Source organism: Triturus cristatus, chromosome 2_2, assembly GCF_964204655.1.
Source record: "Triturus cristatus chromosome 2_2, aTriCri1.1, whole genome shotgun sequence".
Lineage (NCBI taxonomy): Eukaryota > Metazoa > Chordata > Amphibia > Caudata > Salamandridae > Triturus > Triturus cristatus.
Window position 1 is genome coordinate 1,126,540,473 of NC_140582.1, and position 12,925 is coordinate 1,126,553,397.

A 12,925-nucleotide genomic window follows, 5' to 3' on the forward strand; every position below is an offset into this window, starting at 1 on the left:
AAACCAAACTGATTTAGATCTTGAGGGACGGGTTCCTCTTTCACAACAGTGACGGATATCCCGTCCGCCAAAATATAAATCCCATAGGATTGAATGGCCTTTATATTTTGGCGGACTGGATTTCCGTCACCGCTGTGAAGGAATAACCTGTCTGCCAAGATCGAAATCAGGCCCTTAAACTTCTCCCATGTCTAATAGTGCTTATGCGTCCCCTGTGGAATCAGACCATCCTAAATTGTGCACACTTAGCAAGAGACTCCCCACCTACACAACCCCCACATCAGTACCCATTTTCCCATGGGCATATGTCATCCTCATTCTAGGCAGTTGATGTTTTTAGACAAATCCTAGCAAATTTTACATTTCAGTCTGAGTCTTGAAAGCTATCTCCTAAATCCTCTACATATACAACAATGGTAGGACAGGCATCATGGGCATTCGATAAAATATTAATAGGCCTTCCCTTTCTATACTTAAATACATTGCTCTAACTGCCAGGTCCTGTGCTCTGGGGACACTTATTGCATCATAGAAGTGGAGCAGTATTTCTTGCAACATAAATGTTCATTCGATCAACTTTTTATTTCAGTATTTCTTGGCAGCGCAATACCTATTGCTACCAGTTCTTTAACACAAATACACAGAGTGGCCTTGGCTCCAACCAGAGAAGTATTTCCCTCTCATCTCTAGCAATTTGGCTGTTTGTTAATGCAGTGTTTACAGAAAACAATAATTTCTGTTTTGTAATTTTGAAAGGTTCTAGTTGGGACTCCAAACAGAAACCAGCCCTACTGGCTTTGCCTTTGTTTGCTTTATAGAAACTTCCACAGTTCTTTGCTATATTTAATAAAGTTTATCTTGTATATGCTTCATTGCTCTTTGTAAATATAGACATTTGGATTGCTTTGCTTTAAAATGGTTAACTATCACCTTTTACGTACAAAAAAATACATAAACATGATATGGAATATACATACGATTTTCAGATGGGACAAAAGCCTCATGACATCGGCCATGTCAGCCAAGATAAGAAGGCGTGTTACAGCAGACAGCAGTGCACGAGCAGCGCGCACCATTGTGCCCCTCTTCACCGATGAACAGGGGTCGTCTGCAAACTCCGAGGAGGCAATTCGCATGGTTTCACCTAAAGTGCAATAAAAAAGTAAAGGATTAATAATTAAAATGCCACTAAATGAACAACAACTAGTTATTAACAAAACATAACAAATAAATAGGAAACCAATGGTGCCTCCTATTCAAAACACATCGGTGGTATGGGTTAGACCTGGCAGATTTGCATGTCAACATGATCAGAGTGATTATTGGTGATTTATTGGGAGGAAATGTATTCCAGCAAGCAACCTCGAAGGCCATGACTGACGAGGGTATTTTCTGAAACTGGGTTGGCATTTCCACCGTTGTATTTGGACAGTACAGATTTATCTTCAAACTAAGTACTGTATCTCTCCTTTCCACTGGTAGGCACACGGCTGAGTGCAGCAGGTATCTACCTGCATGGCGTGCCCAGCACAGGACTCCGCATTCTCTGTTCTTCCCAGACCAGGCCTCCTGGCATTGGGGAATCCATACTGGTAGGGCACCTTCAATAGACTTAGTACTCGGGTGTCCATGGAAGTAGATCATGAACCTGGGTTCTCCATTTCTAGTGGCCAATTTGAGTCTAACATGGACTTTATCAAAGGAGCTATTCTGTGTTTCCCAATTCAGGAATTCTAGAATGATCTCCTTGATGCAAATGCTTTGGAAGGAACATCTGCGTAGACTGGAATTTCCATATTTGAAAACCTTCCCAATTTACTACATATTGACAAACATCAAGACACCAACCGTACAATTTCCCTAAACTAGATTACACACCCTTTCACTACATAGTTTGTGATAGCCCAAATGACACACTATATGTTCCCTCAATGTTTACACTGGAGGTATTCTCTGTATGTTTCTAGAGCAAAGAAAAAATCTACCTCAAAAGAAAGGACTCGTTTTCTGAAGTAGAAAAGAAGGAAGACAAAGAAGGGCGAGAGTTCTTGTAAAGGAGAATAGACCTTTACTATTTCCAAGGTTCTGCCCGCCTGCTGGCCTTGGTGCCAACAAACCTTTGAGATCCTCTGCCTATGTATCATCCTGGGCTGGGTTGCATGTGGGATTCAGTGCAGAGATTCCCAAGCAGGCTCACTTTTATCCATTAAGGTGAGTCACTATCAAACTTATATATATATTTAGCTGACTGAATTGAAGAAATATTTTCAATCTGTTGTGGGTATATGATTTAGTACCAATATTGAATTGCACCAAAATATTTTCAGATTTGTACCATTCATAAGCAACTACACAAACCTTCAACTTTTAATGCATACTCTTACCATGAAATCTTTCAAAAGCTGTATTTTGATCCATTGGTTTATCATACATAGGGCTTGCTTGAAATGGCCTCACTAAAGCAGAAGGCACGCCATGGCCGAAAATAATATAGCGATTGACAGTGATGCTTTGTCCAATGGCTCCAACACTCATTCTGAGCAGCACATTGATGGAAGCGTGTCACCGGGTACACACTAATAAGTCTGCCACCACACCAGACAACAGTCATATTACAAGTGTTGTGACAGCTGAGGTAAAACACAGTCCTCGGTCAATCAATGAAGTAAACTGTTTGAGAGTTCACATCAAGACAGATAGTATGTTTTGCTAATATGATTTAATATAGCGCCTGAATCCTCCCAGGAGTGGTATCTCAGTGCTCTCAATAAATCACCTCTCAAAACCTACACACTACCTCATTATGACCACTTTACATATCAGATTGCTTCTTGTAATTCCTGATGCCTACCCACAAAACATTTGCGTTACAACAAACAAATGATGGACGAATGCTGACAATGCAGACATTCTCCCCCAGTCAAGAGATCTGGGTTAAATCCATCGTTCTTTTGCCCACTTCGCCACCCCAGTTCAGACATGGCCATATGCAAATCAGTCTTGACCCTGCGCCTCATGGGAACAGTCCAGCCCGAACTGCCAAGCCATGTCTTCCCTGGACCGGAATCAAGCATCCTAGGACCGGTTTCTGTCTATCAGCCGTCATCAGCCACGATACCGTGACTCCAGCGGCGTAGTGAGCACGGGACCCACGTCTAGGCATACCCATACCACTTAGGGCGAAAAGCGTTACAACAAACAAATGATGGACTGAATGCTGACAATGCAGACATTCTCCCCCAGTCAAGAGATCTGGGTTAAATCCATCGTGCTAGGATGCTTGATTCCGGTCCAGGGAAGACATGGCTTGGCAGTTCGGGCTGGACTCTTCCCATGAGGCACAGGGTCAAGACTGATTTGCATATGGCCATGTCTGAACTGGGGTGGCGTAGTGGGCAAAAGAACGATGGATTTAACCCAGATCTCTTGACTGGGGGAGAATGTCTGCTTTGTCAGCATTCCGTCCATCATTTGTTTGTTGTAACGCTTTTCGCCCTAAGTGGGATGGGTATGCCCAGACGTGGGTCCCGTGCTCACTACGCCGCTGGAGTCAAGCTATCCTGGCTGATGACGGCTGATAGCCAGAAACCGGTCCTAGGATGCTTGATTCCGGTCCAGGGAAGACATGGCTTGGCAGTTCGGGCTGGACTGTTCCCATGAGGCACAGGGTCAAGACTGATTTGCATATGGCCATGTCTGAACTGGGGTGGCGTAGTGGGCAAAAGAACGATGGATTTAACCCAGATCTCTTGACTGGGGGAGAATGTCTGCATTGTCAGCATTCCGTCCATCATTTGTTTGTTGTAACGCTTTTCGCCCTAAGTGGGCTGGGTATGCCCAGACGTGGGTCCCGTGCTCACTATGCCGCTGGAGTCAAGCTATCCTGGCTGATGACGGCTGATAGCCAGAAACCGGTCCTAGGATGCTTGATTCTGGTCCAGGGAAGACATGGCTTGGCAGTTCAGGCTGGACTGTTCCCATGAGGCACAGGGTCAAGACTGATTTGCATATGGCCATGTCTGAACTGGGGTGGCGTAGTGGGCAAAAGAACGATGGATTTAACCCAGATCTATTGACTGGGGGAGAATGTCTGCATTGTCAGCATTCCGTCCATCATTTGTTTGTTGTAACGCTTTTCGCCCTAAGTGGGATGGGTATGCCCAGACGTGGGTCCAGTGCTCACTACGCCGCTGGAGTCAAGCTATCCTGGCTGATGACGGCTGATAGCCAGAAACCGGTCCTAGGATGCTTGATTCCGGTCCAGGGAAGACATGGCTTGGCAGTTCGGGCTGGACTGTTCCCATGAGGCACAGGGTCAAGACTGATTTGCATATGGCCATGTCTGAACTGGGGTGGCGTAGTGGGCAAAAGAACGATGGATTTAACCCAGATCTCTTGACTGGGGGAGAATGTCTGCATTGTCAGCATTCCGTCCATCCTTTGTATGTTGTAACGCTTTTCCCGCTAATTGGGATGGGTATGCACAGACGTGGGTCCCGTGCTCACTACGCCGCTGGAGTCAAGCTATCCTGGCTGATGACGGCTGATAGCCAGAAACCGGTCCTAGGATGCTTGATTCCGGTCCATGGAAGACATGGCTTGGCAGTTCGGGCTGGATTGTTCCCATGAGGCACAGGGTCAAGACTGATTTGCATATGGCCATGTCTGAACTGGGGTGGCGTAGTGGGCAAAAGAACGATGGATTTAACCCAGATCTCTTGACTGGGGGAGAATGTCTGCATTGTCAGCATTCTGTCCATCATTTGTTTGTTGTAACGCTTTTTGCCCTAAGTGGGATGGGTATGCCCAGACGTGGGTCCCGTGCTCACTACGCCGCTGGAGTCAAGCTATCCTGGCTGATGACGGCTGATAGCCAGAAACCGGTCCTAGGATGCTTGATTCCGGTCCAGGGAAGACATGGCTTGGCAGTTCGGGCTGGACTGTTCCCATGAGGCACAGGGTCAAGACTGATTTGCATATGGCCATGTCTGAACTGGGGTGGCGTAGTGGGCAAAAGAACGATGGATTTAACCCAGATCTCTTGACTGGGGGAGAATGTCTGCTTTGTCAGCATTCCGTCCATCATTTGTTTGTTGTAACGCTTTTCGCCCTAAGTGGGATGGGTATGCCCAGACGTGGGTCCCGTGCTCACTACGCCGCTGGAGTCAAGCTATCCTGGCTGATGACGGCTGATAGCCAGAAACCGGTCCTAGGATGCTTGATTCCGGTCCAGGGAAGACATGGCTTGGCAGTTCGGGCTGGATTGTTCCCATGAGGCACAGGGTCAAGACTGATTTGCATATGGCCATGTCTGAACTGGGGTGGCGTAGTGGGCAAAAGAACGATGGATTTAACCCAGATCTCTTGACTGGGGGAGAATGTCTGCATTGTCAGCATTCCGTCCATCATTTGTTTGTTGTAACGCTTTTTGCCCTAAGTGGGATGGGTATGCCCAGACGTGGGTCCCGTGCTCACTACGCCGCTGGAGTCAAGCTATCCTGGCTGATGATGACGGCTGATAGCCAGAAACCGGTCCTAGGATGCTTGATTCCGTTCCAGGGAAGACATGGCTTGGCAGTTCGGGCTGGACTGTTCCCATGAGGCACAGGGTCAAGACTGATTTGCATATGGCCATGTCTGAACTGGGGTGGCGTAGTGGGCAAAAGAACGATGGATTTAACCCAGATCTCTTGACTGGGGGAGAATGTCTGCTTTGTCAGCATTCCGTCCATCATTTGTTTGTTGTAACGCTTTTCGCCCTAAGTGGGATGGGTATGCCCAGACGTGGGTCCCGTGCTCACTACGCCGCTGGAGTCAAGCTATCCTGGCTGATGACGGCTGATAGCCAGAAACCGGTCCTAGGATGCTTGATTCCGGTCCAGGGAAGACATGGCTTGGCAGTTCGGGCTGGACTGTTCCCATGAGGCACAGGGTCAAGACTGATTTGCATATGGCCATGTCTGAACTGGGGTGGCGTAGTGGGCAAAAGAACGATGGATTTAACCCAGATCTCTTGACTGGGGGAGAATGTCTGCATTGTCAGCATTCTGTCCATCATTTGTTTGTTGTAACGCTTTTTGCCCTAAGTGGGATGGGTATGCCCAGACGTGGGTCCCGTGCTCACTACGCCGCTGGAGTGAAGCTATCCTGGCTGATGACGGCTGATAGCCAGAAACCGGTCCTAGGATGCTTGATTCCGGTCCAGGGAAGACATGGCTTGGCAGTTCGGGCTGGACTGTTCCCATGAGGCACAGGGTCAAGACTGATTTGCATATGGCCATGTCTTATCTGGGTTGGCGTAGTGGGCAAAAGAACGATGTATTTAACCCAGATCTCTTGACTGGGGGAGAATGTCTGCATTGTCAGCATTCCGTCCATCATTTGTTTGTTGTAACGCTTTTCGCCCTAAGTGGAATGGGTATGCCCAGACGTGGGTCCCGTGCTCACTACGCCGCTGGAGTCAAGCTATCCTGGCTGATGACGGCTGATAGCCAGAAACCGGTCCTAGGATGCTTGATTCCGGTCCAGGGAAGACATGGCTTGGCAGTTCGGGCTGGACTGTTTCCATGAGGCACAGGGTCAAGACTGATTTGCATATGGCCATGTCTGAACTGGGGTGGCGTAGTGGGCAAAAGAACGATGGATTTAACCCAGATCTCTTGACTGGGGGAGAATGTCTGCATTGTCAGCATTCCGTCCATCATTTGTTTGTTGTAACGCTTTTCGCCCTAAGTGGGATGGGTATTCCCAGACGTGGGTCCCGTGCTCACTACGCCGCTGGAGTCAAGCTATCCTGGCTGATGACGGCTGATAGCCAGAAACCGGTCCTAGGATGCTTGATTCCGGTCCAGGGAAGACATGGCTTGGCAGTTCGGGCTGGACTGTTCCCATGAGGCACAGGGTCAAGACTGATTTGCATATGGCCATGTCTGAACTGGGGTGGCGTAGTGGGCAAAAGAACGATGGATTTAACCCAGATCTCTTGACTGGGGGAGAATGTCTGCATTGTCAGCATTTCGTCCATCATTTGTTTGTTGTAACGCTTTTCGCCCTAAGTGGGATGGGTATGCCCAGACGTGGGTCCCGTGCTCACTACGCCGCTGGAGTCAAGCTATCCTGGCTGATGACGGCTGATAGCCAGAAACCGGTCCTAGGATGCTTGATTCCGGTCCAGGGAAGACATGGCTTGGCAGTTCGGGGTGGACTGTTCCCATGAGGCACAGGGTCAAGACTGATTTGCATATGGCCATGTCTGAACTGGGGTGGCGTAGTGGGCAAAAGAACGATGGATTTAACCCAGATCTCTTGACTGGGGGAGAATGTCTGCATTGTCAGCATTCCGTCCATCATTTGTTTGTTGTAACGCTTTTCGCCCTAAGTGGGATGGGTATGCCCAGACGTGGGTCCCGTGCTCACTACGCCGCTGGAGTCAAGCTATCCTGGCTGATGACGGCTGATAGCCAGAAACCGGTCCTAGGATGCTTGATTCCGGTCCAGGGAAGACATGGCTTGGCAGTTCGGGCTGGACTGTTCCCATGAGGCACAGGGTCAAGACTGATTTGCATATGGCCATGTCTGAACTGGGGTGGCGTAGTGGGCAAAAGAACGATGGATTAAACCCAGATCTCTTGACTGGGGGAGAATGTCTGCATTGTCAGCATTCCGTCCATCATTTGTTTGTTGTAACGATACCCACAAAACATAGCTCCTAGATCAAACCTTTTTATAAATCACCTGTTAAAAGCGTGAGTTGCATGAGGTAGAAAACCAAACTGAGTTATTGACTGATCCACCATGTCTTAGCTGTTTATTGAATTTCATTAGATGAGTTTCCTCCAGCAAGATATGGGGAATTGCCTTTCAAAGAGAGCATTAACTTGAAAGTCTTTAGACTTTAACTCAATTTATTTGACAGAATGTTGCCATACACAATGAGTACACAGGAAACATATTTTACCTTTCATTAAAGTTCATTCTGACTTCAAATGTTACAGTCTGAAGATCCAATTCATATCCGAGGATAGATTTTACACTTCAGTTCCACTCTTCTAGATTTATTATTTTTTATGGTTCTTGGGTTGAATGTGCATGTCCTTGTGGTTTAGTTTCATAATGAATGGTGCATGTACCTGCATGGACCCTATTAGTGCACTGCATTTTGTGACCAGGATAGGATAATCAATGCAACTTGGGATATATTCTATTAAAAAATATTCTAAAAATAGCGTTGGCAGTGAAAAGATATTTTTAAGCACAAGTTAGATATACAATGGCCCACATTTCAAATTAGGGCTTAAATTAAAACCAATATTAATTATGAATAAATTAATATTGAACTTTCAAACATAGACCATTATATTTCTGATTTATGGCTAATTTTGGTGATCCCCAAAGCAGTGCATACACATTTCCTAAGATTTCTTCTTTAATATCTTTTTTCTTTTTATTCACAAATTTGTTGAATATCAGACACTAATTATTTAACAGCCAGATGTAGGAGGACCCCTGCAAATTAAACTTCCTGTGGCAAATCCACTTAACTTGATACACCTCAGTAACTTGTTCATGAGGTGCATTCAAGCCCCTGTGTCTACACAAGGTTGGAAAGTTCTATCTCACCTCTGCTAGTGGGCTCCTACACCACATCCCATCCGCAGAACGCCTGGTGCCAATATGTCAACTCATCCACAATCATGGAGGCCTCTTTTAGCTTTTCCCAAGTGGGCACTTGGTTATGGGAATACCTTGAATGCTGGCCGCCTGGGTCAGGTGCCCGATTCAGACAAGACTTTGCTGGAATTGACCATTGGGGGACATCCATTTGTGCAAATACTGTACAGAGCCCACTTTGATTACTATACTGCAGAACATTCGAAGCAATTGACATGTTGGATTTTGCTGCAGTCAAACTTCTATGCTTAGTGATATTAGTTGATTATTTTAATCTAATTAAGTCATTTTGTTAGATTTGAGAAAGGATTATTATCCAAACACTTTGTTATGAGCTTTAGAGTGCTCGGAGTTCCCCTCGTATAAATATCCTTCCTCTGTTTAATTTTTGAATTCGGGAAACACTTTCTCAATAAGACTTAGAAAGAAAACAAAAATGTTTGCTTTCAAGTTTGTCATTCCTCAAATGTTTTAATGTGCCAGGTTTGCAACATTTTGTTATTGCATTAAAACAAAGTTTTCATAATTATTTGTTGATTAGAATTTGATTTCCTAATGTCACTATGTACAAAAATGTCACGCTACTATTGACTTTAGTTCTGAACCAATAACATTCCTGCTTTTGGAGATCATATATGCTCACAACGTCGTGCTTCAATGACCTTCAGGAAAAAAGTGAAATATTTATTAACACACATTAGCAATTAGCGCAATTGTACTGTCTTTGAGAAAAGGTAAGACATTTCCAATGTACCTTGGACTCAGTACTTCTATTTTTTGGATTTATTTGAATACGGTACATGATTGTGAAAAGCTGAGCCCTCACCCAACTGCCCTGATTCAACTACTCATGCATGGTTCGGGTAGGTGTACTCCACAACAAAAACATATGCACCTGTCAGAAAGAGTCCAGCAGGTTCAGCCATCCATTTTTCCAAGGTATGCAAATTGAGAACCATAACTTGGATAACAATGACATCTATTGTTTGAAAAGCCGAGATATAAACAGAAACATTAAGTAAATGGAAAACTTTAATTTCAAATTGATAATTCATTATAGTACTCTGGATTCAATAATAAGAACGTAGAGTTTGTTATTAGTGATAACACTCTGTTTGCTTCTCCTTTAGCATATGAATGTGAGGTAAACTGCACGATTGTATACAAGTTCTGAAGTGAACAATCCAGGGTTTGCTTTGCATGCAACTCTTCTCCCAGCTGAGCAGATACAATTGTTAAGACTCCCTCAGCAGCAGCTTCCTTATTTTTAAGCATAAAGGAGAGAGAACTCATTTTGCAGACACCTTTGGAAATATTTAAAATATGGACAGGACGGTGCCTGGATAGATATTGAAAATTCATCTGTCTGCAGCTGCAAGTGCAGAGCCGGATACAAGTGTTAATTAAAAACACAAGGGGGGAATAACTCCTACTGGCTTTTCTGAACTCCTGGAGGCAGATTTCACAGTGATTTGGTTTATGCTAATTAGGCAGACATACCTGGCTTTGAAGCCTCACCACATGCGCATTCTGTATCTAATGAAGTGCAGGCACATTTGCTCTAAGCGAGCTAGACACTAACTTAAATAAATCTTTGAGTGAGGAAGGAATTTCAGGTAGGCAAGTATCAGGACAGACTGTTTGCTGAGTTTCCAAATGAGGAATAAATGTTAGAACTTCCTTTCCCAGTGATGTATGTGCCACTGCTCCACTGTCAGTGTGATGCTGCATAGAGGGTTACTGTGCCACTTCGAGGGCTTATCTGACAGTGACTCCTGTTGGTACTAGAGGGTAAGCAAGGAAATGCTAGGCTTCTAATAGGTGTATTGTGTAGATCCATACTCGTAGCACGTAACTCAAGCTCATAGTTTAATGATGAACAGAGCGGGGTCCAGGCTGATGACTGAGTACAAGGGACTTTGTTACACATTCCTTGAGAAAGAGCCACAAGGATTAGCAGTTAGCCACTGTTTTGATGGTGTAGTCTTGTTAAGTGACTTTCTCACTTAATCCAAAATTGTATGATGCTAGACAAATCATTTTTTAATGCTCTATCTCAGTCTTGTTAGTTTAAAAACAAAAGTAATTGAAAACACTGTACATTACATTTTATCTGGTCACTTTTCTACAGAATTGAAACACCTTGAAGAGATCTAGTATGTGACTTTGCAACATATGAATCTTTTCAACCATCAATCACCCAGCAGACCTCCAAGAAGTGTGGCTTTCTCTTATGATGCCCTCTGTGACCTCATGGCAAATCTCTCTACTGATTTCCAAACTCTTACTTTACTGTATGTAAGTGTTCAGACTTGCCATTAGTTTCAGATCCATGCCAGACAGACTGCTTCTCCCACATTTGTTCCAGGCTCCTAAAACACCTTGACACCTGCAACTGGCGAAGAGGAGTCAGCAGTTAATCACTTCTGCTTCCCGTTAACACACCATCACCACCTACAAAAGGTGATTCCATTCACAACGACTGCATAAGTAGAGTCCTGCCTCTCCCTCTAAACGTCTCCACATGCCTGCTGGGGTGAGGGATGGGATGACCTTTTTTGATAGAGTTTGCTAGGCTGAATTCTGATTAGTCTCAACATGGGTATTAGAATGACTAAAGGCTGTTAGGCAACATTTAATAAAGTGACATTTACACTTTTGGTTAGATATTGCCAAAAATAGAATGCCACTGACATCCGAAACTGAGGTAGATGGTACAAGATCTTGTGCGTTGGCTTTCCTTGCATGTTGTGGCATTTCAGAGATTTTTTAGGCCCAGGACATCTTCCCCAAGTTAAAATTATCGCCAATGACCACATGAATAGTGCTACTAACAGATTTTATTTATGCCACATAGTGGAAGTGAATGGACAAGAGGAAATGCACAACTGAGTCTTATGCTCATAAAGAAATCAATGAATGGTTTTGGAAAAAACTGATGTATAGGGAACAAGATGAAAAGAATCAATCAGGGCACAGGGAATAAGTCATTGTATGCCATGAATCCAACTCAAAGTTTCTACATGAGGGTGCAGAAGATGTCCAAACCATTCAACAGAAGCATATGTATGTCTGCATGAAAGGGGAAGGCACATGGTCTGACCATGGAACACCAAGCACTTACTCAGCTCTTATTCACACTATATTCAACGCCTCGTCAACAACTGGCTTGGTGCATTTTGTCAAAGTTGTGGGCTCTGGCCTTGTGACCTCGTTCCAAACAATATTTGGTGTGATAACGGCATTTTTTCATTCCATTTTTTCCAGCGTCTTCGGCGTGCATCCGTTAATTCTCGCCTTGGCTGCTGGTGTGCTGCTGTTGATTTGTTTGCTTTGCAATGGCTGCAAGATCTGTGTCACAAGACAGCCTGCTCCGGCTGCTTCAGCTGCGCAACCGGATGGTTGAATACTGTGGAACACCACCACTGGCCACTTTGAGCGTAGCTTATGGATTATCCTTCCGTTCTCATACTTTACTTGCGTGCAACCTGTTTTCCATTGCCTAGATTGTTCATTTGAATGGCCTCTCGATTTCTGCCTGTCGAACACGGCGTCTCCTGACCCGGATTATGACCGACTGATGAGTCCCTTAGTGGCTCATGAGTTAGACTATTCTTGTATTGGGATTATGGCCTGTGCAGCAGCACATGGAATCCTAGGAAATTGGAATATGTACGTTGCAGCTCATGAGTTCCTGGCACGAAGTTATCTTGAAGAACACGCAAGTTGTCCTCTGATGGTGCTAGAGGCTCCGGTCATCGAAGATCATGAATGTTCATGTTAGTTTTTTAGATTGGATGGCTGAATCGTTTACTGAACATTACAACAACTTCCTCTTGGAGGCTGTTGCAACATACTGTGCCTATACTTTGATGGATTAAATTGGCAGTTGTCCCTCTTCCGTGCTTACTAACCGGAAATTTTTTACTTTTATTTTTTTCTCCCCAGAATGGGCTGTATACCGTCATTCATTGTTTTTTTTGTTTTTTTATTTTTTTCCCAACAAACTTTTCGAACTTTGCTAACATAAGCAAACAAACGATCAAAAATAAAACCATCAGCATTGTTACAATTCCATAGAAAATGAAGGGAGAAATCATATTACCATGATAGTGGAAACAAGTCCTATAATACCTTGTGTACCACCCTCCCCTGGCTAATAAGCTAGTTTTATATAATAATAGAAGGTCTCTAGGTTTGAATGGGGAACCCCATACCTCAAAGATCAGCTTAGGTGAATCACATCACAGGATCT

At 44.6% G+C, this 12,925-nt stretch overlaps 1 protein-coding gene across 3 annotated transcripts in view; it reads right to left on the reverse strand.

Annotated features, from left to right (window-relative positions):
- CTNNA2 (catenin alpha 2) overlaps positions 1 to 12,925 on the reverse strand; it is a 3,048,772-nt gene that overhangs the window by 2,285,608 nt on the left and 750,239 nt on the right. For all 3 annotated transcript variants that reach the window (XM_085642663.1, XM_085642662.1, XM_085642661.1), the window contains exon 4: positions 978 to 1,144. In XM_085642663.1, coding sequence (XP_085498789.1) covers positions 978 to 1,144 — 167 coding nt within the window. The remainder of the gene's footprint in view (positions 1 to 977; positions 1,145 to 12,925) is intronic.